This window comes from Clarias gariepinus, chromosome 8 (assembly GCF_024256425.1).
Source record: "Clarias gariepinus isolate MV-2021 ecotype Netherlands chromosome 8, CGAR_prim_01v2, whole genome shotgun sequence".
NCBI lineage: Eukaryota > Metazoa > Chordata > Actinopteri > Siluriformes > Clariidae > Clarias > Clarias gariepinus.
This window is the reverse complement of record NC_071107.1, coordinates 10,897,472-10,924,544: the sequence shown is the minus strand read 5'-3', so window position 1 is coordinate 10,924,544 and position 27,073 is coordinate 10,897,472. Positions and strand designations below refer to the sequence as shown.

At 39.3% G+C, this 27,073-nt stretch overlaps 2 protein-coding genes across 8 annotated transcripts in view; both read left to right on the top strand.

The window, feature by feature from the left end:
• The window catches only part of zswim8 (zinc finger, SWIM-type containing 8), a 42,263-nt gene extending 23,926 nt beyond the window's left edge, over positions 1-18,337 (top strand). Inside the window, exons 12-27 of one of the 2 annotated variants that reach the window (XM_053501660.1) lie at positions 12-143; positions 515-694; positions 778-961; positions 1,676-1,774; positions 1,867-1,991; positions 4,548-4,839; positions 5,756-5,908; positions 6,063-6,285; positions 6,465-6,754; positions 6,864-7,087; positions 7,209-7,697; positions 7,943-8,123; positions 8,637-8,810; positions 9,205-9,324; positions 9,594-9,772; positions 17,729-18,337. In XM_053501660.1, coding sequence (XP_053357635.1) covers positions 12-143; positions 515-694; positions 778-961; positions 1,676-1,774; positions 1,867-1,991; positions 4,548-4,839; positions 5,756-5,908; positions 6,063-6,285; positions 6,465-6,754; positions 6,864-7,087; positions 7,209-7,697; positions 7,943-8,123; positions 8,637-8,810; positions 9,205-9,324; positions 9,594-9,772; positions 17,729-17,932 — 3,249 coding nt within the window. In that variant the 3' untranslated portion in view covers positions 17,933-18,337. The remainder of the gene's footprint in view (positions 1-11; positions 144-514; positions 695-777; positions 962-1,675; positions 1,775-1,866; positions 1,992-4,547; positions 4,840-5,755; positions 5,909-6,062; positions 6,286-6,464; positions 6,755-6,863; positions 7,088-7,208; positions 7,698-7,942; positions 8,124-8,636; positions 8,811-9,204; positions 9,325-9,593; positions 9,773-17,728) is intronic. The other variant, XM_053501662.1, reaches the window with a different exon arrangement.
• Positions 18,338-22,520: 4,183 nt separating this feature from the next.
• ndst2a (N-deacetylase/N-sulfotransferase (heparan glucosaminyl) 2a) overlaps positions 22,521-27,073 on the top strand; it is a 150,813-nt gene continuing 146,260 nt past the window's right edge. For all 6 annotated transcript variants that reach the window (XM_053501551.1, XM_053501549.1, XM_053501546.1 and 3 more), the window contains exon 1: positions 22,521-22,640. The gene's annotated coding sequence lies outside the window, so the exon portion shown is untranslated. The remainder of the gene's footprint in view (positions 22,641-27,073) is intronic.

The following is a 27,073-nucleotide window of genomic DNA, read 5'->3' as shown; positions in this document are numbered from 1 at the left end:
GCTGTGTGTAGGTGCTGTTTGCCTGTGCGGAGGCACTGTATGCTCATGGATACAGTAATGAAGCTTGTCGTCTGGCTGTGGATCTAGCAAGAGATCTTCTCGCCAACCCTCCTGACCTCAAAGTTGAGCAACCACAGACAAAGGTAACAAAACAAACTGGGGCAGGTAAATATATCTCCTAGCAGCATACAAAGTAAACATTATGGCTGTCAAAGTACAAATCACATGAATGTTTAAAATTATGTTTAGGGAGGCATAGAAACCGATAAATGTTATCAAATATGGGTCTGATACTCATGCTCGTAAAAAAAAAAAAAGTAATAATAATTCTAGCACATGGCGTTGTGCCATTGAACAGGTGACCTGGGCGCATTTTATAATTATTGATATTAAAGTAAAGCAAACTGAAAACAGTGCTCTGAGAAAATATCGGTGCAATACTGCTGCATCTTCCATATCAACAACGATAAAGCAACACATTGTTAAATTTGTTAATTATGTCTTGCTTTGTTAGGGTAAGAAGAGTAAGGTGTCGACCACCAGACAAACACAAGTGGCTACCAAAACTCTTTCCAAAGCAGCCTTCCTGCTCACTGTGCTGAGTGAGAGATTGGAGTTTCATAACCTAGCCTTCAGCACTGGAATGTTCTCCTTGGAACTCCAGAGACCTCCAGCTTCCACAAAGGCCCTGGAGGTACACACACTCCTTTATATGACCTCAAATTTCTCCCAGTAGTTATATCTACTATGCACATAAATCTTGGTTTCTGTCTTTAGGTGAAGCTGGCATATCAAGAGTCAGAGGTGGTTGCTTTGCTAAAGAAGATTCCTCTGGGTCTTGTAGAGATGACTGCTATAAGGGACAGAGCCGAGCAGTTACGTGACGGAAACTTCTGTGATTATCGTCCAGTTCTGCCCCTAATGTTGGCCAGTTTCATTTTTGACGTTTTGTGCACTCCAGGTGAGCCTCAGCTTTGCATAAGTGCTCCTAATATTACCATTTACTCATTTAAATGATTAGGCCACAGGCAAAACTTGTTCATGCCCTTGAGTCCTAACAGATTTACTTTACTAGTATTAAACTGGTTTAAATACACTGCACACTTTGTTGTGGACAAATCATCATGATGTATAATACAATCAAACCTAAATTGATGTGTATAATATTAGATTATTATATTAGACTCTTCAGAGTCATTGTAATTTGACCAAATGTGGCAAATAGAAACATGTACTAAATATTATACTGGGTGACCCAAAAGTCTAGATAGACAGAAAAAAAAAAGTAAAAAACACTGAAAATGCGCAGATTAATGGCATTTGACTTTACTGCCTTTGTGTATACTGTACACTGAACACTGATTACTTATAAATGCATTACAACTGATGTTGCATGCAGAGATGATGTCCTTTTTAGTGCAGTAATTGTCCTGGACCGATTCTGATAGTCTGCTGATTTCATATGACCCCAAGGAAAATGTCAGGTGGTTTTAGCTCTGGGTCAAATCAGTCTTCCATTGTAAGTTTCAAAGTCATCTTGGGTCTTAAAAAAAAAAAAACACACATCAGATTTTATATATGGGGAAAAATGCCTATAGAGCCAGACTTTTAGACCTTGTTGTATATACATTTGCAGCTATTTTTTTCCCTCTTGTTTTTTTTATTATTATAATAGTGGTCTCCCCTACGGGCTCGCGTCCTCCCAGTCGTAACCGTAACAACGAGATGCCGGGCGATGAGGAGCTGGGCTTTGAGGCCGCTGTTGCTGCTTTAGGTGGATATGCATTTAATATCAGATATATGTTTAACTAAGTATTACATTATTCATACTACAAGAAGTGCGTTTGTGTTTTGGGGTTATTTTAGGTATGAAGACTACGGTTAGTGAAGCAGAGCACCCGTTGTTGTGTGAGGGCACGAGGAGGGAGAAAGGAGACCTCGCTTTGGCTCTTATGATCACCTACAAGGATGATCAGAGCAAGCTGAAAAAGGTGTGTAATGGTCAATTGTCATGTAATGTTTTTTTATTTATTTTTTAAAACAAATATAACAAGTTGAAGCAACTGCACCGCACAAACAAAAGTGGTGTCCATATGTGAGGAAAGTGAAGTGTGTGTAGTGATTAGGGGTAACCTAAGCAAAAATAGTTTGCAAGTATGAAGAACAATAAATAGAATAGAATTTACTTATTTTACTATTTTAGTTCAGTGCTACTGCTTTATAGTACAATAAAGTACTATAAAGCAGTAGCACTGAACTAAAATAGTAAAATAAGTAAATAAAAAATGTTTAGTTTATCATAAAAGCATAACCATTAACAACAGTTTATTTGTATTAATGGATTCGGGACCAATGAGATCTATTTACAGTGTGAATAAATATTTGCTATTGGAAATATACAGGGAACATGTACATTCACCTTTTACCAACTTCTGTCTTTTTTTTTTATTGACATTGTTCCTGCTTAAATCACCTAAATGTGCAGTCTAATTTATTTATGTAATAAGCCTCTTTTATACATTTAATTGGAAAACAAATCAATGTGCTACATAGCTGTCACTGTACAACAAATTTTGAAATAGCAAGAGCAATTCTTTTGTCTGTGCCATACACTGAAGACGTTTGGATTTGAAATTAAAAGATGTACAGAATTAAGCCTTCATTTCCTGATATTTACATCTAGATGTATTTAACAGCTTACAGCATGGAACCTTTTGTTTGATCTTTTGTTTGATCACTTTAAGATCACATAAATATTGGAACACGCCCCTGATGGGTATCCCTTGTTGTCTGGGATACTTAATGTGCTGTGATTTCAATTGCACACTACTAAGCGATTTTTTTTTTTAATGTACAGCGCCATCTGTTGATTTTTAAGAGGAATTAATGATTTTTCCATAACATTTTTATTATTATTTCTTTTAATCATATAAGGGTGTTTTCCATCTAAATTTGCTTATATGTTACCTCAACCTCGTCCAAATACACCTGTGAAAACATGTTTAGTAGTTTTTACGTAATGCGTGCACAGACGGATGAAAATTCCAAAAACCATCTTCAAATGTGAAGTTGTTGATGTGTCCTATTACTCATCTTAATTCTTCTCTCCTCAAATATCTTCAGTGTACAGACCTGCCCACTTTACAGGCTTATTATATGTTTAGATAAATTAAATAATGAATGTGTCCTCTTGGTTTGTGCCCATGTGAAGTTGTTGAATAGGATAAAGCTAATGGCCAGAAAGCTGTCCATGGGAGAAAAGCAAACTATTTAAAAGCACAAAAAAGGGGGAAACTTGAGCATTGGGCCTAGCTATTAAAAGAATGTGGAATAGGCCTGAAAGATAAAGAAACCACTGGTGTGCTAAGAAGAAAACATCAAATGGTTGGGCAAGAAAATTAACAGCAGTTTGTGACAGAAGATGTTGTAGGATGTGTAAAGGAAAAACTCAGTACAACGGCCTGTCTCCAACAACCTCCACCGGGCAAGTGGAGATAGTTTCACATTCCACCTTTCTACTATGACTTTTAAGAACAGACATTTAGAAACAAAGTATTTAAAAGGTTTGGACCAAAGATTAACTTTAAGCAAAGTGATGGAAAAAGTGTAAAGAGAGAAATGCTCGTGATCCAAAACATACTACCTCTGCTGTGCTTGTGTCATTGGTTTGGGCTTGCATGGCTGCGTCTGGAATGAAATATGGAATTAATAATCATTATTAATGATGCAACTCATGATGGTAGCAGCATAATGAATTCAGCAGTCTGACAGTTTATGGAGAAATGAATCAAATCTAATAGCATCTAATCATGAGGAACTTTGGTATTCTGCAAAACAATGACCCAAAAGATAATGACAACACAACAAGGACTTCATTAGGCCAAAAATGTAGAAGGTTTTAGACTGGGCAAATCAATCACCAGGCCATAACAAAAAAGAGCATGCATTCACCTCCTGGACAGCAGACTGAAAGGAGAAATCCCTCAAAAGCAAGCAACAGCTGAAAGAAGCTGTGGTCCAAGCCTATAATAGCATCATATGCACTCTGTGCTCTGACTCCAGCTCCTTAACAAGCTGGCATATGCGAAGAAGTGAATTTTATTGTGCTGTAGTGTGTATGTGTTTGATGATGGGTTGCAGGCGTAATGCAGTTAGTAATAGGGAGGAATATGCAACTAAATATTAAGCAATGTTTCATTTACTTATGGGCTGTCTGTTTTTTAAGATTCAAAGAACTTTATTAATCCCAGAAAGCAACTGCTTACTCTTGGTTACAGTTGTTCATGGTTGTTTTCCAGTAAAAAGGGAAAGATGAACAAATGAGTAAAAAATAATACATAAAATAAGATAGAATAAAGTAAAACAAAAGAAAATACAATAAAATAAAGAGTCCAGTAGGTACAGTAAGTACCGTATTGAACACTACATCTTTTTTTTTTAATCATAGCTTTTTATGGATGTTTTTTTTTCTTTTTATACTATCCTTTAATTTCTAATCAATTAATACATGTAATTTTAACAGGTTTGCACCCTTTTTTTGTCTACAGATTTTGGACAAGCTTTTAGACCGTGAGAGTCAGACCCATAAGCCCCAGACTCTCAGCTCATTCTACTCAAGTAAGCCAGCCACAGGGAGCCAAAAGAGCCCATCCAAACATGCAGCTCATGGAAACAGTGCTACAGGAGGTGTGTCCAAACATGCGCCAGCTACAACTGGAGGGTCCACTTCTGTGCAAGGGGTTTCAGGGGGTGGAGCGGCAGGGCAGCAGGGGGGGTTAACAGGCACTCGGGTTCAGGGCACGGCCTCAGGAGAGGCAGTCAGTGAGAGCCGAGAGCAAGGTGAGCAACAGGCAGATCGTAACTACTGGTTAGAAATATAATTTAGGATTTTCATAATATTTAAGAGGGCTAGTATTTGAGTACTTAAGTATTTATAACATGGTATTAGTTTTACTTTATTTGGACTTGCCTTCCAACTAAGCACCATACAACAATGAAATTATATTTTTCCACCTTTTATGTTCAGGTTGTAGGTTATGTAGAGCGTATATAGAAATGCAGCTCGTCAGGGCAGACAGTGTGACCCGAATTATGTTGTTCTTTATGTAATTATTTATAATTATTTATTATTATATATATTTAAACACTAACTTGCACAGAATTTCCTAAAACTTTAGTTTCTTAAAAATTTTAGCCTATTTTAATGTAGTAAAGAGGAAATTTTAATAAGTCATGCTTTTTTTCACACAAAATAAATGCATGTTATTCTTTGGTTTTATTAAATACATATGCATTCCCCAGGTAGATTCATTATTTTGGTTTATTGTTTTTACTAGTTTTTATTACCTTATTTATTTTTGTTTAGAAAGGTGCAATAATCAGATTTATATAATAATAATATATCTTAACTCATGACTGACAAAGGTTCATTTGCATCATTACTTTAATGTGTAGTTACTACATTGTTGCCACCTACTGGAAATATTTTGAACTGCAGCAACAAATGGTTGTGTTCTATATTTACATATTACCTCTTATGTACAAATATGTATGTGAAAAATATTTTTGCATTAGGATTGGTTGAAGAAAGTGCTTATTTAAGCATTTCCTTAGGCATCACAAATGTATTGAACAAATTACATTAAATTTTATAATGTGTTAAAAAGAAATGCAAACATGTTTATGCCTATTGTATGTGCCTGAGGCTGAGAGTTTTTTTTTTTTTTTTTTTTTTTATTTCCTGCATTTGTGGCAGATGGAGCTCAGTCGTCCTCGTGTGAGCAGCAGAACGAGGTGGCTTCTTTTAAGCCTGAGGGCACAGTGCCCAGCCGCTTGGCTCTGGGTGGCCGTGGAGCCTATGGATCACGCTGCTGGGGGTCACCTGTACGACAGAAAAAGAAGCACACGGGTACAAATAAGCAATGCCTGAGTTCCTGCAGGCATTGTGAAAGTTTTTCTTTTGTACATAATAAAGGTTTCATGGCTTGCAAAACATGACATGTTAGTCTTATTATTTGTGACACCTGTTTGAGTATTCACTCTGTTGATTTGTTCTTCCTCAGGCATGGCGAGCATTGACAGCAGTGCTCCTGAGACCACCTCTGACAGCTCACCCACACTCAGTCGACGTCCTCTGAGGGGAGGATGGGCGGCATCTTCTTGGGGGAGGGGTCAAGACAGTGACAGCATCAGCAGTTCGTCTTCTGATTCGTTGGGATCCTCTTCATCCAGTGGGTCGCGCAGAGCTGGAGGAGGAGCCAGAGCCAAGAGCACTGATACCAGCAGGTACTTAGCAAACACTAATTAAAGCTTTTTTCTGGCTTGTTTGAAATATTGCTGGGAAACATCTTTGTCTTTAAAATAATATATATATATATATATATGGTGATATCTTTCAGTTTGTCTAAGGTGTGGGTTTCTCCTTTTTCGATATGATATCTATCTCTTTAAAAAACGTTTAACAGATATAAAGGGCGTCGACCTGAATGCCACGCTCCACATGTGCCCAACCAGCCGTCTGAGGCAGCAGCTCACTTTTACTTTGAACTGGCCAAGACTGTGCTGGTAAAAGCTGGAGGAAACAGCTCAACCTCCATCTTTACTCAGCCCTCTGCCAGTGGGGGCCACCAGGGGCCTCACCGCAACCTGCACCTGTGTGCCTTTGAGATCGGCCTGTATGCCTTAGGTCTGCACAATTTTGTGTCTCCCAACTGGCTGTCTAGGACATACTCATCTCATGTGTCCTGGATCACAGGTGAGGTGAAAAAAAAAAAAATCTTTTTTTTGTGTGTGTAGATTAACTTTCTTCTGAGACCTTCAGTTTTCTAAGTCTGTTCGACTTGTGTATTATCTGTCCTCATTAGGGCAAGCCATGGAGATTGGTAGTGCTGCCCTTAATATTCTTGTGGAGTGTTGGGATGGTCATCTCACCCCTCCTGAAGTGGCATCGCTGGCAGACCGTGCATCACGGGCCCGAGACCCCAACATGGTACGAGCTGCAGCTGAACTCGCACTGAGCTGTCTACCTCACGCTCATGCCCTGAACCCCAATGAAATCCAGAGGGCACTGGTGCAGTGCAAAGAGCAGGTACGTTAAATACTGTTGCTGTTATTGAAAATAAATGCTCTGTGGAACATCTTAGGCATAGACCCTCTGTAACCAAAAGACATGCACGCTTAGAATGTCCTGAAAGTTGCTTTTTTTCCAGGATAACTTGATGCTGGAGAAGGCGTGCATGGCAGTAGAGGAGGCGGCAAAGGGAGGAGGTGTGTACCCTGAAGTATTGTTTGAGGTGGCCCATCAGTGGTACTGGCTGTATGAGCAGACAGTGGGTGGAGTCTCTGCAGCGCAGAGGGAGGGGCCAAGCCGATGCGGGGCAAATGGTGGCTCGGGTCGGAGACCCCAAGAAGGGAACTGCGTGTTGGACAGCTCCATGGCCATGGACTCTGCCGCTGTAGCAGCTGTTACTGCGTCGGTCAGCGCGGCTGCTGTTGTGCCCGTCATATCGGTTGGGTCCACCCTCTACCAGTCACACACACTGCCTGGCACAGCTATGGCACACACACCAGGTTTGCATCCCTATACCACTATCCAAGCCCATCTGCCTACTGTCTGCACCCAGCAGTACCTGGGCCATCAAATCCAGCATGTACCCCGACCTGCCGTCTTCCCCGTGTCCAGTTCTGCGTATCCACAGGTAAGTGGGAGCTGTGTTTGGTGTCTCAGCATTTATTATTTATATATATATATATATATATATATATATTATTAAAATTTTATATATATATATATATATATATATAATTTTTTTATATATATATATATATATATATATATATAAAAATAATACAACTAAGTTCATAAGAATGCTTTAAGAGTTTTAATCATGGCTCTGGGTTTTTATTCAGTATTGCTTAGTGAGTGTTGTGTGTTTTCTTTTAGGGAATGCATCCTGCCTTTATTGGTGCGCAGTACCCTTTTTCTGTAACCTCCGGGCCTCATCCCCCCATGGCAGCAACTGCAGTAACCTTTCCCGGAGTCCCCGTACCGTCCATGACCCAGATTGCTGTCCACCCCTACCATACCGCCGAGGCGGGGCTACCCCTCAGTACTACTGTGGCAGGTGAGGAGAGAAAGGAGAGTGTGCGTGGGAACAAATTTGTGAAAGAGCTGATCCAAAATTCTCTTCGTTTGTGTTATAGAATGTTATGTTACAGATTTTTTTTATGGCTATTAAATGCCAACACTTCATAAAGTAGGAGTGTTTGGTAAAAGGATATAAGGATACCAGTTCTATTGATCCAAGCCCCGATTACAGAACACTTTTAGTTGAGCAGTTTAGGTTTACGTAGTGTACTGTAGCTGTTGGTAGCTAGCCTACTTACTTTTCTATCTAGCATAAAGCATTTAACAGTAACATTAGCCAGAGCTTTAGGCCACGCCTTTGCTTTCAAGCTAAATTGTTTGCATACAGCCACACACTGTAGGTGTGTTGTTGGATAAATCGAGTCTCTTGAGCTGCACTGGAAAAGGATTTAATGCAAAAAAATTAACCATAGTAGAAAAAGTATACATTTTATTATATAAGCTTCCATCAGTAGGAATTTATTTAAATTATTATCTTGCCCTTCTTCAGTCGGTGGGGTTCACGCAGGCTCAACCATCCAGGCCATTCAGGGGACATCTCTTCCCGGCCTTTCTTCTCAGCCACCTTCATTGGTCAGTGCGACATTCCCTGTGGAAGATGAGCAGCACAGTCAGCCCGTCAGCCAGCAGGGGCTGCACTACCTGCACTCAGCCTACAGAGTTGGTAAGAAATCCTTTTAATCACTGACTCTCCTAACTATATTTTGTAGCTTACTGTAGCTTATATATTAGAGTTGCTTAGGACAGCTGGGGTCTTTCCCAAAAGGGGGTGTCAATACATTTGAGCTAAGGATTAAGAGGTGCCTGTGACTTTTTTGGGAAAAAAAAATATTGAATAAAAATGGAACATTAAGGAAGCTAGAAGATTATGGAAGGTGAGTTGGAAGTCATGGTAAGGCCAAGCTGATGGGTGTTAAGCCTTGAGAAATATTAATTTATGCATGGCAGATGTTTTATTACCATCCTGTGGCGAAGTTCAGCAAATTAACAATACTGTGGTGCATGAGTAAGTGGCAGGTGCAGACATGCTGATGCAATTGTTTTCTGTTCTCATGCAGGTATGCTGGCCCTGGAGATGCTGGGAAGGAGAGCTCACAACGACCATCCTAACAACTTCTCCCGCAGTCCCCCGTACACAGAGGACGTGAAATGGCTGCTAGGTCTCGCTGCACGGCTCGGTAACTCGTGTCTAAGTCATGTCTAGAATATATCTTTTGAAAAATCACAGCATGGTGTAATGGTGCATGTAGAGAGGAGAGAAGGATATACTGTAGAATAATATAAAAGGGAAAGCGTCTTGTGTTGCTTGTGTACTAATCCAGAGCACTTAAAAGTCATAAAAAGAATTATTTTGGGGGCAGTAGCCTCATTCAGTTTTTATTTATTTATTTATTGTAAAGTTTCAGTATTTTATTACTCTTCCTGCTCCTTCTGTCCCTGCCTCCAGGTGTGAATTACGTCTATCAGTTCTGTGTGGGGGCTGCCAAAGGTGTGCTGAGTCCATTCGTGCTGCAGGAGATCATTATGGAGGCTCTGCAGAGACTGAATCCTGCACACATTCACGCTCACCTCCGCACCCCAGCCTTCCACCAACTCGTGCAGCGCTGCCAGCAAGCCTACCTACAGGTGAGACACATGAGGCTGAGAGCTTGAGAACCAAACGCTCAGCCTACTGTTACTAGAGTCTACAATCTTAAAGCATGTGACAAAGCTAGAAAACTAGTTTGAAAAGATCCAGCATGTGCTGGCAACCATAATGTCTGTATGTTTTTTTTTTTTGTTTTGTTTATGAGTTTTGGGCAATAAAACGTCCAACATTTATTTATCTACTTTGATAAAAATCTGTGGTTTGCGTGAGTAGCCTGATCTAAACACTAACATACTAAAGAGGGCCAAACAATCTTGCCTTAAATCCACATTATCATGCAAAGTAGGTCTGTGTTGTTTCCAATGAATTGCAAAATATGAACTTCGACTTTCATTGTGCATGTTTTTCCATATTGTTTTGTTTATAAAATAAACGATTCCCAGAAAAGCATACAGTCATTATAATGAACGCCTATTAAACAATCCCAGACACAGCAGCACTGCGTCCTAGCTTCATCGTAGACGGATCGAGTCCAGTTAATGGTTCTGATTCTTTTGGAATGTGACAAGTCCTTAAAACTAATTTAAATCTGATAGAATATTACCAAGTGGTTATTGTAGTCAACTGTAACCAGTTCTCTGATTTGTGAAAGATGATGTTTTGAAATATAATTATTGCATTTACTTAGTCACAAAAAAAGAGAGAGAAAAAAAGAAAAGCATCCACAGAACATCTGGTCGAAACCAATTATGAACTCAATTGATGCTGATTAACTGTAGAGGCTCGGGAGTTTGAATATACGTAGTTGTCTTTTGCAAATAACTATTCATTAAAGTAATTAAAATAAAAAAACTTTTTTTTTTTTCTTTTTTTTACTGTTTTCAGGGGCATATTAATTAAAATACAAACACCAGCTGGTTATATTTGGAGCATTAAACAAATATGGATAAATATGTTTAACCAAAATGGAAATAAATATCCCTGTTTTTAATCACTTTAGGACAACCAGTCAAATTAGTGTTGGGTTGTTTTAATTAAGTAAAATTTACTCCTCTGATTTAGGATTCAGAATGTGGCACGGGTAAAGAACTATTTCTGACATTTTATTGAATCTGCATGATTATTGGAGTTTACTGAAGTCTCTTACATAGAATATTTTATTGTCTTTGCCTAATTTAAAGCTTTTATTTTTGTACGTTGTCCTCACATCAGGTCTTATGGGGGTATTTACAGTAGCACTGCGAAGTCTTAAAGTAGACCGTTTAACTTAAGAACCCAGTAGAATAAACACCATGTGCACCAATCAGCTGTGACATTATGACTACCCAAGTAATATTGAGTGTGTTCCCTCCTTTTGCTACCAGAACCGTGATGCTCTGTGTGTTCTGTGACTTCTTTTTATCAGATCCAGCATTAACCTTTGCAGCGACACAACACAACTTGGTCCTACAGTTACAATATCTCGTTACAGTGGCATGTGGAAGCTGGTGGGATATATTAGAGAGCAAGTGAACATTTTGTCCCTAAAGTTGACGTACAGTAGTTGATCAATTGGAATGGTTATTACCGTCGCGCTCACCGCCGCGTGAAAACGTCAGCGGCCAAAATAAATTAGTTGCATTTCAAAGTCATTCGTAAAATGGCCGCCAGGTGGCGCAAAGTGACATTTTCGCTCGTTGCCGTAAATACAACAGTGACCGTTATACAGCGTATCTCTGTATCTGTTTATTGTTATTTAAGTTCTGGATTATTTCAGGTACTTTAAACACATTGTTGGGTTGCTCATGTTGGCTCATATGAGATGTAGTTTACAAATGAACACCTGGTTGGGTTATTTTGACCCAACAACTGGTTTATTCATTATTCTTTCCTTTCTCCAAATATCAGCCTGCAGAATGTTTGAAATATTACTGTTATTGTGTCACAGGTGTAGTTTTAAGAGTTGTTTAGGCAGGAATGCGTGTGTATACAGCTCAAAACCTCCATCAGTTGTTAAAGATAGCGGCTATTTAGAAAAAATGCCCAGTGATTTCTGAGCTTCAGGAAATCTCCCGGCGCTCTGCGCATAACACCGGGCCAACTCATGTCGGAAAGAATTTATAAACGGTTTCTAAACGTGGGCTATTGTTTTTTTTTTTTTTACTTATAGTATTTGTTGATTTAATTTAAATGAGGTTTGGGCTCAGGACTTCAGAATCGTGATTCTCCTCTTTAATTTACTCCATAGTTTTAATCAGCGCTCAGCCGCATGCATTATGTTTTCCAGAGCGCACCGGCAGAAGTAGACTAATGATTATGAACGCGTCGGGAAAACAGCAAGCAGACTTTAAAAAAAACGTTTGCGTTCATTTTCTGACGCGCTCAAGTTCACCAAAAACAATACAGAGCAGCACAGCTTACAACACTTACAAAATCACAACACTTACAAAATCACAACGTTTTTTCGTTATTGTGAGTGCGCTTAAATAAAAGTTAAGTCTTATAAAGGCATGTAGTCTTATATAGTTTTATTATATAGTTTTTGCACATTAATCTGACAGCAGTTTTTTCAGCCTGTCACGGCGTGCGCCCAAATCAATATCGCTCCTCGCTCACTAGTTAGGCGGCCTCCCCTTCAGACATGCGAAGCAGCGGGACCGCAGAATTACACATGACTGGTGAGCTATCGTTACTATGGTTGCCCGGGCTTGCACCCCGCGCTATAAAATACTCGGGGTTTGTTGGGCTACAGTGGATTTTACTACGCGCTGTGTATGCAGCGCGCGTGCAACAACGCGGAAGTGCGGCATGCAAGCAGGGCAAATGGAACGCGCCCGGGGACTTCAAAGGAGCGAGAGGTGGGAGGGGGCCATCCGCGGAGAGCAGAGTCAGCGCGAGCAGACGGATGGCCATTGCACTCACACCGCGTAGTAAAATCCACTGTAACCCAACAAACCCCAATCATCACCAGCCGTGCCTTATTCCGTCATGTCATGTGGGCATTATAAGCTTTGTATTGAAAACTTCTAACTAAAAAGTGGCAGCTGGCACGCCTAAAAATAGACGCAGGTTATTTTTTTTAATAGTCTAAATAAAAACCCTCCGATTTAATTTCCTATAGTCTAACCAGCGCTCAACCGCACGCATAGTTTTCCCGAGCGCGAGGAATTTTTTTGTGCTAAATAATGTTTATGCAGTATAAGAATTGCTATTAATCCTGGGTTGTTCTTTTAGTGTCACTATAGTGCTTTACAATGCCAGACAACATTCAAATACAAATGATTCACCCTCCCCAGGTGTGAATCGGCTGTTCTCACCTATACATTCAGAGAAACTGTAATGGACCTCTCCACACTTTAAAAACCACTTGAATCTGAGGCTCTTCTGGAGACTTTCAGTGATTTCAATTTGTGTCATTTTAATCTCCTGGATTCTAGATTCTAAAGTTGACATTGTTACCTTTTTTAATCATTGGAATGGAAGAACTTGTTATTTTCCTTATGATAGCATAAATTGCATTGTTTTTAATCAGTCTATACACAATAATATTATTTGGTATTTATTTATTTATTTATTTTTTAAACGGGTATGGGGGCTATCTTGGTTCATTAATCTCCGTGCCTGGTTTAGTATTCAGTGCGCATCTGTTATATTACAACTATCATAACACTCAAATACCTTTTATTGGGGGTTAAGTGACTGATGTGCCTAACATTTTTCAGCTGAGCCTTTGTTTCACTGAATAATCAACCACCGCGACACCCCCCTCTCTCTCACACACACACACACACACACACAGAGCCGACCAAATCATTAGCACGTCCCTCCCCCAAACAGCACAGACATTTACTTACACCTGAACTGAGTTGTTTGAGTAACATGGGTCGAACCCGTTACAAATCATAACAGTGTACTGCATTTCATTCTTATAATAACGCAAAAACACAAGCGGGGCGGAATGACCGACATCAGCTGACGCAGTAGAACGTCCTAACACTGTTTTAATTTTATGGTAATTTATTTCAGTTAATAAATCTACTATAAATTTAAAGAACACAAGAAATAAGATGACACAAATCCATACACGCTTTTTTTCTAATTACAAGTGATAGAATCAAAAGGCTCACTGTGTTAACATTTATTGTGCTTAAATTTGATCCTAATAAGATTTGATTTAATTTAAATTCTAGAACAGTGGCAGCTGGAACACCTAAAACAGATGCAGGATTATTTTTTTATAATCTAAATAAAATGCTGTTTTAAACGTGGGCTATTGTTATTTACATGCAATATTTGTTAATTTAATTTAAATGGGGTTTGGTCTCCGGAATGTTGAGCATCAGGATCCTCTTCTTTACTTTCCTACGTAGAATCAGCGCTTAATCGCACGCATTAAGTTTTGTAAATTCGTTTAATGTTTAATAGTAAATAATGACCCCCGTTGCGCTGTACCACCGCTCGGAAAACCTTATGAAATACAAGTTTAGGACAATTATGATGATCTGCCACGGCGTGCGCGTGTGATGGGTGTACGCCCAAATCTACTATAACTACTCCCTCACTCCGTAGGCTCCCTGAATAGGCAGCAAAGGGACGGGAGCCGCCTATTTGTGCCGGCTGGCGATAATTAACGTTAATATGATCTCGGGCTTGCTCCGCATTATAAAAGCAAGGCGCGGAGGTTTGTCTGAGGTCTGGGAAGTACGTGATGTAATGGAGAATATGAAAGAAGCATGTCAGTGGGGAGATGTGACGCGCCCCGGGGACTTTAAACAAGGACATTAGAATTCCGCCCTTTGATCTCCGCGCTGAGGACAGCGCGAGAAAGAGCTGCGCGAGCTCCCGCACCGCGCCCGCCCTCGCAGCCCCGCTGCCGAAGAGGAAAAGTGTGGTTAGGTTTTTGCGTCAGCGAGAACTCGCGCCGGCCATCGACAGCGGGAGAAGCGCCGTCACGAGGGAGCGTGCAGGAGCGCTGCCTCCGCGTGCTCAGTTCTGCCACTCGCACCAACACTTATCGTCAGCTGTGTGCCCGCATGCCAGTGTGGCACAGCCCCCGGAACTGCACATGCACAACCTTTATCCCATTCTTTCCATTCTCCCTCCTTCAACACTTTCCTTCCCCATTTTGCCTAAATAAATTACCCTTTTCCCGTAAGACCTCTCCTCGTGTCCGTGCTTTATGGTGCCGCCCGTGCAACATGGGTCGAATCCGTTACAGATCATAACAGGCTACTGCATTTCATTCTTATAATAACGCACAAACACAAGCGGGGCTGAATGACCAACATCAGCTGACGCAGTAGAACGTCCTGACAATGTTATAATTTTTATGGTCATTTATTTTAGTTAATAAATCTACTATAAATTTAAAGAACACAAGATATAAGACGACACAAAACCCTACACGCGTCTTTTCTAATTACACGTGATAAAATTTAAAGGCTCACTGTGTTAACATTTATTTTGTTTAAATTTGATCCTAATAAGATTTAATTTAATTTAAATTCTACATTTGTATCGTCATTTTAGTTCTGTGATTATAAATTTGTTTAACTACAATGTTTTACTTGATTTTATCCGCTACTACGTGCAGTTCTAAAACTCCGTGTCTCATTAATCCAGCAGAAAATGAACTAAGGCATGAGGCGTCAGTCTGTAGTTATATAGCGCCACTCAACGGTAAAAGCCAGCAAACGCACAAAGCCAAACGGTACCGCCGAGCGCGGCGACGGTAGGACCTACAGTCCGATTGATTAACCACTGTATTCGAAGCATTAACAAAATGTGCAGGCGTTAGCATTTGGATTGTGATGTATAGATGACTGGGTCAGAGCAACTCCAAAACTGTTCCTTTACTGGGATGTTCCCAGTCCGCAGTGTTCAGGACCTACCGAAAGTGTTCCAAGTAAGGAAAAACCAGTGTAGCGGGGAGTCATGGGCCTGTGTAGTTTAATCCTGTATAAGAGCTCCCTGTAGTGCAAATTGTTGAAAAGGTTAACGCTGGTTCCCATAGAAATGTGTCAGAGAGGTCGTAGAAGATATGGAACCTAGTCAATATTAGGCTGGTGGTCATAACGTTATGGTTGTTTTATTGTATATCTGTCAAGCGTGGCGGTGTGTAAAACTTGGAAATGATGATGAAATTGAATTCATGGCGTTGCTGCACCAGTAATAGTTGAGAAAGTTCTGCACAATCTCTCAGCTCAGCTGACAGCATCGCAATATGTGATACTGTTATGACAATTTGATGGCAAGTTTAAGCAATATTTATGTGGATTGCTTAATTTTCTCTTGCGAGGAAGCATGAAAGACAAGCGAGTATGAGTCAGACTCTGAGTGTGAGAGACAGGGAGACTCTCTTTACGAGGGTGTTCTCACTTTCTCTTCTGCCAGTACATTTCAGGCCACGGTCTGTCAGTGTGTGTTAGACGCGCTCTCATCAACACAGCCCACCGAGAGAGCACACCGCGATTCGCCCTCTCTTCTATAAACACTACGCCATACACTATTTATATGCACTGAGGGCAACAGTCAGAGGAGCTCTCCTCAGAATCTTAACTTGGCACCTCTTGGAATCTTACATGTGAAGTCGCCTTTTATAAAGGAAAGCTCGTATCTTTAGTCTCGGCTGCTGAAAAATATGATTAAAGAAACGTGAGGCACAAAAGACATCAAAATTACACGAAGGCACGACAGCAACGTCCTTGAAGAAGAGAGTCATAATTTTTAGAAACCACAAATAGCTGTTTATTTCTCTTAGCCGGTCCTTTTCTGCAATTCAGAAGAGTTTCAAATATTAAAATAAACATGAAACACCATTTGGATTAATTTCCAGTATAATAATAATGATGATTTAAAAAAAAAAAAAAAAAACACGTCTCCAATAAAGCTGGTCTCAGAGCAACCAAATTGTATTTATTAAATGAGCATCTTGTAGCGAATCCTTAATTAACTATTTATCACATGCGGCTCTTATCGTTTGTGAAGAGCCTACACTTGATATCTTGGCTGTTGCAACCAATAGCACAAGCCGTCTCACCCTCCTGCAATAATACAACAGACACTTGTTCGTTGATATGCAGGAGAGACTGTGGTGCTAAATCACTCTCTCCATGCGCGTCTAATGAGATGACGTGGCATTCCCAGGCAGAAATCTACCCTGACAGACAGTAAAGGATTTCGTATGCATGTTCCATATGCTACTGTCTTTGTCTGACAGTATCCTTCAGTTACTTTTATTTTTATACCTTGTTTATTTGCCAGCTCATAAACATGCTGAAATATGAGTCCCTTCCATATGGGTAGGTTATCCATGCACCTTTAGATCTTATTTGATTTGGAATCCAGGATGCAGAGATATACAATTATAATATGAGATACATTGTAATGCATCTTAATTTCTGTTGCATACAATTGTCTTTTTTCCATTGTGACCAGTTTATAATTTTCATCCATTTTTTTTTTTTAATTTAAGATCATTTTTATATTAAAGAACTGAAAATGAACGCATTGGAAAAGATCTCATGTTGTACATTTGGTGCACACATAAAGCACAGTGCAGCGCTGCTGTGAATGCTCATTCTCTGTCTCATCAAGGTGTATTAATATTTAAATACATTTGTGTATTGGATCTTTAAAGCAGATTGAATTAGAATTTTTAAATGAATTTCTAAAGCCGAAAAGGTCTTGAATACAGCACATAGATGAACAAATTATATATTTATTAACTAGCCCAAAGACCGCTGCTTGCATTAGTCTCTTAGAAATATTTAAACCTCATCTCACATGTCCGGGCTACTGACATGTCGGGTCAGTTTGTACCCGTGGCTTCCTTTTCAGCAGGAATGCTTTTTACTTTTGCAGGGGGGAAAAGGCCCATGTGGAAGTCTAATTCTGACATTATTTTAATTAATGTAGAATATTTTCTCATGTAACCACAATCTTTTTCTTTTTTTTTTGTCTAATCTGAGCTGTTGTGCAGTGTCTAATCACATGCTTTCTTATTTATAAAACAGTACATCAACTATCGCCTGATTCACCTGACCCCGGCAGACTACGACGACTTTGTAAACATAATCCGGAGTGCCCGCGGGGCATTCTGTCTCACCCCGATGGGCATGATGCAGTTCAACGATGTCCTGCAGACCCTGAAGAGGGGGAAGCAGACCAAGGAGCTGTGGCAGCGAATCTCGCTGGAGATGGCGACGTTTTCACCATGAGGGCTTCACACACCAGCGAGCACTAACTGTCTGAACTGCGGCTCGCCCAAGAGCTCAGCCCGTGCTTCGTGTGAGCCACAGCGCCCCCTTAAAGACTCCAGATTCATAACTGGCAGCACAATCAGTCCTCCTCTTGCTCCTGTATCACACCAGGATGTGCAATCTCATGGAGTTTCTGAGACATGGGAATTACTCGTGTCCAAACGATTCTTCCCCTTTTATCGAACTTCTTGTCGTGTCTGATTCATTATTTCTTTTTTTTTTTTGTGTGTGTGTGACGTTAAGTAACTTATGACTAGTGTTTTATCTTAATCTGTCTTTTTCCTCTTTTCACTATGTTGATGTCTGCTTCACTGAGTTTTAGTTGTATGGTTATTGAAATACAATGTATTTTTTTTCCCCTTCTTTAGTTTTGTTGATGTTTGTTAATTCAAATTTAAATGAAAAACTAAATGTCAGACTCATACTGCAACATTCCTCTGCTTTTGGAGGAGTGAGCCTCCACCGGACATAAAGGAGTACAGCGTCGGATGCTCGGCGTATAAACGAGGAAAGAGCATCCTCCATTAAAAGAAGTAAACAGACATTTAATAGGAAACAATAATCAAGTACGGGTGAGGATTCTCCTACGTTTTTTTTGTTTTATTCTTTGTTCTTTTTGATATTTTGTATAGTGTGGTGTGTGCAGAGAACAGTTTGACGAATGAAAGCGACTGCTATCTGAGTTCCCTTTTCCAGCTGGCTGTTGGTGGCGAGGGCTTGAGGTATTGGGGCACAGAATTTTGGCTGGCCCAGATTTTCTAACCTCCGTGACTCCGTGAGAATTTATCTATAACGAGTCCACTGCCAACAGGCTCTCCACTTCGTTTTGTTTTCTGTGCATGTGTATTTATCATCAAATGCAGATGCACATGCAGAAAAAAAAGCAGTATTCTCTCTCTTTTTTCAGTCCCTTTGATGTTTTTTTTCCCCCTGACTGATGCACACACGCACATACTTTCGATGTCAACATAGACAGGTGGATCATTGCCAGGTTCTTGTGTTCCAGCCTCGAGTCCGGCGCCCTCTTTGGAGCTCACTAGTAGAGAATGATTGTAGAAATTGTACTGTGATATTTTTGTATTCTTCAAAGTGTAGCTTGATTGGGGAAAAAAGATATATAAATATATAAATATATATGAATATATAAACCGTGCTGATTGCAAAAGGTTGTAATCTAGACTAAATGAAAAAAATATGAAAATGGAACAGACAAAAAGCAATATTGAAAATGTAGAGTTTACTTAATAAAGATAACTCAAAACACTAATTTTGTGGGTCTTCATGCTTTAATTTACACTTATGCGCTTGGGATTTTATTTTCTGTTTAAGAATTTGCTCTTTATTTCCTGTAAATGAAAATGAATCTATAAAAAATTACCCATGACCTTTTAGATTGGAACATGATTAGAACTTTATTTATTTTTGTAAATTTTTATGGCCTTAGGTTTTCTTATATATATTGTAACATATATCAACATTAAAAGCATTGTAAATTGATGCAATATATTTTGCAGAAAGTGGTCAGTACATTTACAAAATTGGTGTAAAGGAAAAATGGACAAGCATTAGAATCTGTGCCACTATAACAAGGGCCACATTGTGATGGCGAAAAAGCTGAATCATTCAGGAATGGTTTAGGGAATCTGAGTTCAAGGTATTGACTCGGCCTCCAAATTCTCAGTCTGATTAAGCATGTATGGGATGTGCTGGACTAATATAGTACGTCTGATCCATGGAGGCTCGACCTTGCAACAAGACTTAATGGAACTGCTGCATCTGAACACCTCTGTGCTTTATGGGCTGCCCTTCTTACCCTGATGCACCCATCACTCCGGACTAGGATCCAATCTGAACTCATCAGACTATATGACCTTTTTCGATTTCTTTTTGAAATGGAAGCCTTTTTTTCTGATTAGTCTCACTAGCAAGTGGTTTTGTTTTGACCATGCAGCTGTTCAGTCCCAATCCTGTGCGTTCTTATCACATTGTTTGCGTGTCCTTCGCTCTGTCTGTCTGTGTGAGCTTGAAACACTTTCACTATTAAACATACAATATAAATGTTTTCTTATTTTTACGTTTACTGCTAGTGTTTAGGTGATCTCCATTTATTATTTCTTCTGACTACATTTCTTTCACAAAGTTGACGTTAGCACTATGCTTTCAGGTTTTGATAATGTTTTGAAGGTTTCTTAACCCAGATCCATGATTTCAAATCTCTAGTAATGTGTCCCTTCTGAAATGGTGTGATTTTTTTGACCCGGCAGTGTATTATCTGTTTTGGATGGTCTAAAAGAAAAGTTTGCCTTAAAAAAGTGAGTACTATAAAAAGTACTACAGGTATAATCTGCATACTGCAGAAAGAGAAAGAGGAAGGAGGTTTAATCATGCATTGTGGTCAATGAAAAGAATATTATGAGTTGTTCAAGTAATACATAGGTAAAATGTATGCTGCAAGCAGATAATATTCTCGCTCACTTTGGGAAATTGTTTTATTTGGGAGTTTATGTAAAATTCCTAGCTAAGACTGTTTTTGTCCACTGATTTTAAATAAATATAAATTGCCTAGCAGGAAAAGTGGAAGAAATAACAAAGCTATTAATAGTGAAACTAAGAGCATTTCCATACACACACAATGTGTCGAGATCTCAAAATGAGGATTGGGATAAAACAGCTGTGTGGCCATAAAAAAAGAAACAATTGTTAGACTAATCAGAAAAAAAGTTTGCTACGGAGCTTAAAAATTGGACTTCGGTGGTATGGATAAAAGATAATGTGGTCTAATGAGTTGAAGCGATGCACCCAGCATGCATAGTAACCACTGTACAAACTTCTGGAGGCAGTGTTATGATGTGGGGTCGCTTCAGTTTGTCAGGTCTAGACTCAGTAATGTTGTGTGTCCATAAAATGAATACAGCTAATGTACTAAATAAACAGGTTATCAAATGATAATAACCATTCAATTACTTGTCATGTACCTTACAGCACAGTGAAATTATTTTGTCACAGTTATTAAGCTGGAGTCAGAGAGGATACAATACCCCTGGAGCATATAGGGTTAAGAGCCTTGGTCAAGGGCTCAACAGTGGCAACCTGGCAGTGCTGAAGCTCAAACCCCGGACCTTCCAATCAGTAAACCAGTAACCCACAATCTTAACCGACTGAGCCACCACTGCCAAGGCTGTGGAGTTTTCTTCCCTAAAGGCACAGGGATATTCCAGGACTCAACCAAAAAATTGGTTGACGCGTTAACACACATAAATTGGACACAGCAGTGTGTGCTGTGATCAAAGCTAAAGGTGTTTGAATGAGATCTTAAAAGTATGTGATTTTTTTTTTTTTGGCCAGGCAGGCTCATGCTTAAGCTTTAAAAAATATATATATATATAACGGATTGCAGCTGGCTACGCCACTGTCCTGCCTGCAATCCCCTTTGTTTTTTTTAAAGCTCAAACATAAGATTTTCTCTTGATCATTTTATGTGCTGTGCATGGTGGCGTAGCGGTTGCCTTGCACCTCCAGGATCGAGGGTTCGACTCCTGCCTCGGGTCTTGGGATTTGCATGGTCTCAGTGTGCTTGGTGGGTTTCCTCTCTAAGTCCAAAGACGTGCCGATTTGGTTGTTCTTAAATTGCCTGTAGTGTGTGCCCTGCACTGGATTGGGTGTACCCTGCCCTGCGCCCAGAGTCTCCTAGAATAGACTTCCGGCCCCTGTATACCATGTGTAGTGGATAAGCTGTGCAGACGATGAATGAATGAATAAATAAGGAAATGCAGAAATGTCAAAATTTGAAAGTGTAATTTCTATAGACACACTTTTTACAATTTCTGTTCCACCAGGGGGCGCAATAGGACGAGTTTTAAACGTCTAATGGAACAATTCAACTGATCACTTTGGATTGATTACATAAAATAATATTGTGTTATTGAAATATAACTAATTTGATATGCATATAGGTCATATTTACACCATACATGACTATATTTATATAAATGCACACCCTTCAGATAATGAAAATGAATCATACTTGATATGTGGAAACCTGTTACTGCACGCAATATACTTTTTTTTATTATTAAATTTAATTGCATGGTGGCAAAAAAACAACAACAACCTCTTTCTGTAAAGTCTGAGGTGTAATTTTCTCAGGTTTAACCTGTACAGAGCAGTATTGTGATCTAATTACTGAGAAGTTGTTCCCACAACTTCCCTCCACTGAGCCTCTTTACCTGGGGGAAAAAACGCGCTGGAAGGAGGCGCTCTCTTGTGGAAGATCCTATCGCAGATTTTCCACAAAGGGGTGGCCGCAAATCTATTTCTTTCCTTGGAAAGAACATAATTCGTTTCGTTGAATCGGTGAAGCTTAATAATATACAATCTGTCAGGATTATGTGATTTTAATGTCGTTTTGAGGAAACATCTGCAAAATATACGCGTTTGAGTTTGCTCCTGCTTGTCCGGTCACCCCCCGAGTTCCGCGCTCATTTGGTTTGGTCCAGAGTTTCGGCCTGAGGAGTCGCGAGCCAGCAGCATCACCACACAGCCGAGTGAAGATGGCGGATTTGTAGACGATGCTGTGAACAAGACTGTGAACTAGGAGCTGTTTTAAAACTTACCCAGTGTATAGATACTCGCTGTTGGATAGACGGGATGTGGAAGAAGTCTGAGTGTGAGTAAAGTTTAATTAAACCTTGTTTAAATGCTATTTTTTTCACTCCTGTGGTTCGTTGAGTAACGTATGCTAACGCATAGTAACATTAACGCTGAAGAGAGATAGAGAGAGAGAGCGCGAGAGAGAGATCTCGCGAGCTAGCCGGTTAGCTAAAACTTGTTGAAAAAACGTTGGAATTGTGGCTTCGAATGATTGTAGTGGATGAAATATGATGTAAATGTGAAGGAAAAACGAAATAAAACTCGGATATGAGTATGGAACCTGAAACCAGGTAACTCGCGCTCGAGACAGTTTGTGGTGTAAAACTGAAGTAAAGTGTAAAAAAACTTAAGGTGTTTAAACCTTGACGCTTCGAGACTTTTCTTTATCTGCCTACGTTCCTGAGGTGTGGTAGGTCGGATTAAAATAATCTCAGACGTCTTTTAATCCCCTTTGCCCTAAATCCAGTCGAGTATAAGAAGCGAAACTAGAGTCATTCTGTACAGCGTTCAACCACCTTTTTTCAAACTTTTAATCAGATCCAGCTTTTGTTGAATATTGTTTTTCCCCCAAGTCAAATGAAAGACTATACCACTATATTATGTTATATTCTAGAATATCATAATGCAAGTTATGCTGATGTTTTGTTTTCACTCAACTCGTGAAATCACTTTTGAAATCTTACATCTGTACATGCACGACTTAAATCTTTGTTTATTGATTTGTTTTGGGCAAACACGTGTCGTGGTGCATTCAGACTATTTAAAGATACTGTGTTTATTAATGTATTAGATTAGGATCAGTGCTGATGTTTGTTTCGTCTAGACAGACTATGTATCTCTCTCTCTCTCTCTCTCTCTCTCTATAAAATCTCAATATATAGATAAATACATCTGGATTTGTGAGTTTAGTGAACACTCCTCCAGGAGGTTAAGTTGCATCAGTTTATTTATTTATCATTACAGAAAGAGAAAACTCTGATGCTTTGTAAAATCTGGTTATTGAACATGCTCAAAGTTTTTTTTTAATATTCTTTGTAAATGTGTGCAGTCTAAGGTTTGAATGAGAATGCATTAAGATAAATAAGCACAACATCCTGGCTATGGATGGCAGAAATTGTGGCCTGCCATTACAAAAATTGCTTTCATGAGTCAGTGGCACTTAATAGATTAACTTCGGAAAAGTGCCTTGAACTAAAGTGCGTGTCCCCCCCCCCAAGCATATTTTGCTGACAATGTGGAAATGATATTTCTGCTCCAGCCAAGATATTGTGTTTTCCCCACATAACCCAGAACCGTAGGTCATGTTATCGGATCAGACCTTGTGTCCGTCCAATCTGTTGCTGAATCATGAATCCTGTCGCCCAGCTGCGTGTTGGACATCGCTTTTAGAGACATCATCATTTATTAAACCAGGTTCAGAGACACAGAAAAGACACAAGCACATGCAGAAGGCTGTTAGTTTAATTAGGCATGGCAAGTCTGAAGGGTTTAAATCTTTCATGCAGGATGAATTATTTGCTCTGAACCGTCTTTCACGCAACGGGTTCGTACGTGGCGTGCAAATCGACAGCTCCTCAAAAAGCTTTGTATGCTTGTGATCTAGGGCTGTGCAGTTAATTGGTGGGAAGAAAAACTGCGATCTCGACCCATACATACATAGTCTTGTTTCTAAATGACGACAAATCACTTGCTTGTATTTCCAAGCACTCAGAGAACGCTGCACTTACTTGTTCATTTCATTTACTTGACGACAATCTCGGATTGTTGTATCAGTTACACTTGCACGGTGTAAAACAAAACACTAAAAATTCAGGCTCGAGATTAGCGAATTATCCAGTCTTACCACTCCAGTCTTACATCCTCATTTATGGCGTTCCTCTGTCACTTTATCAGGCATAAGAAAGAGGCAGACAAAGCCAAACAAGCTAATCAGTGTACTCGGGTTTGGAGCAGTATGAAGATCAGGGTCAGGGGTAGCTCAGTGGTTAAGGCATTGGACTACGGTTCGGAAGATCCCAGGTTCAAACCCCACAACCACCAAGTTGCCACTGTTGGGCCCTTGACCCTCAACTGCTCAGATGTGTAATGAGATAAAAATGTAAGTTGCTCTGGATAAGAGCGTCTGCCAAATGACTAAATGTAAATGTAAGATATTTTCATCTCAAAAACTTGTGCGTTAAACTCTGCGCTGCTCTCTGATATTTCATTTTCTCTTCACTTAAATTCTCATTCGTGTGCCCTCTATCTATAATTCCATGCTCTAAGCTGTGCACGTTCAGTATCTCAATGTTGTGATGTTCCAGCCAAACAGAGGCGAGAGGAGGGACAATACCAGCCAATCACAACCTGCGCGGTCTCACAATAACAAAAAAAACCCAAAAATATTTACTACTGTCCGAACAGACAGGGTTGTACATCTCTAATTTGGATATAACTTGCTGTATCAGTTGATTAAATCTTATGCATTGATTGTGGCTGTTAGACAGGCACACTAAGAACAGATCGAAAGCCAACTTTCAACAAATTAGCTAACAATAAACTCTACACTGTAAATTTATTGTACTTAATTATAAACTACCTAACAAACGCTGTGACATTTACCTTATGTTGATAAAAAAAAAAATATATATATATAAACTAACACATGTACTGTAGTTGGCCCGAGAGTCCAACAAGCACCAGTGCTATTTATTAGTTATTTTATCTATTACTATTATCTCTTTATGCTTAACAGCTTTTAAGTAATTCACTTTATGGCTTCTTAAATGAGGAAAAACAACGTCTTTTTTTAAGAAGAGATTTGAAAGGCCTGTTTAGACAGCACATGTTTTTACTTTTTAATTAAACAATTAATTTTGTTTTTTACTTGAGTGGAATAAATGTAGAATCGTGTGGCAGAATCTCAATTTCCCTGGAGAAGAATCGGACTGACATTTTAGAAATCATTGTGCAGCCCTACTGGCTAATATTTTTTCCCCCCTCATAATTTTGACGTGTGATTTATAACAAAAAAGATGAAAAAAACACACCAAGCTTAGTAATGTTTTTTCTTTTTTTTTTTTTAACTATTAGACGTTTTATTGGACAAGTGAAGCGTAAATGATAAAGTGTAAGAGGTTTTCACTTTGCTTTGTCTGTAAGATAGAATCAATGTAAGGAATGTAATTAATAAATGACTTTATGACTGATGTATACAGGCGTGAAAAGCTTTGTGCAGTGACTGAAGAAGAGCTGTATGACTAGTTCATCATCTACGGATATTCACCTTGTAAATGATTCTAGTAATGTAGAAAAATATTATGTGGCATGCAAAAGGAAGATGACTTGGTTTACTACTAATGTGCTGCCAGACGCTGTAGATTTAAAGGAAAATAAGGTTTGCTTATATTTGTCGTGCTTCACTTTAGAGTGACTGACTGACTGAATGATGGAAAAATGCTGCTAGGCATCTGGGAGACTTTTTCCCACGTACAGGTTTTTATTTACAAACGGGCGATTTGTTATTGTCATTAATAAACAAAACTTCATGGTCTACTTATCTGTAGGGCATTCTTCGTGCAGTCAGTAATCAATAAACAAATCTTGGGTCATAATTAAGTCGAACAATAAATTTTACTTGCGTACGCTCTCTCTCCCTCTCTCTCGCAAACACACACACACTTTTCCAAATGACATACCAGCATTTGATTTTCACAGCTTTATTTCAATAAAATTAATTAAATCAACTTGAGTTTTTGAGTTCCCTAAGTAGGCGTGAAGGTGGGACGTAAAAGTTTCAGTGTATTTAAAAAAAAAAAATTTGTTTTACATGTCTGTAATGGTGACACATTCTGAGTACAGTACGTCCCCACTTCATGCCCAGTCTACCTGGGACATGCTCCAGATCCACTGCTACCCTGACCAGGATTAAATATGTTTATGTTCATTATCTATGACTAATGAACATGTGGTTATGTGTGATGAGACTGCAGGCGGTGCTCAGTACATGGGGTTAGATACGAGTAATCAGAATCATTATATACAAAAGTAGAAGAAAAGCTTTTTTTGGTGGTCCTTAATGTAAAAAAAAAAAAAGTTCAGAAATGTGTGGGGAAATTTGTCCAAATTATTATTTACAGTTTGTCCACCCTGATAAGCAAGCTGAGGGTGACAGAGGTGTGGGAAAAACTCATTATGACATCTTTATCTAATAATGGACATCGAGCTCTCTGAACCAGACTCCACAATTATGTGACGTGTGTTTTCCAAAAATGTACGCTGTGTGTGTGTATATAGAGGAGAAAGAAATACCTAAGTTTTATAAAAATACAAAATAAAAAGTGATAGCTTTATCTTGATCGTGAGTATGATGGGTTTGTTTTGTGAATAGTACCTTACACATTCATGTGAGCCAGAGTTTTATTTTTTTGGCTATACCTAGAGTAATTAAGTCTATTATTACCAGCCAGC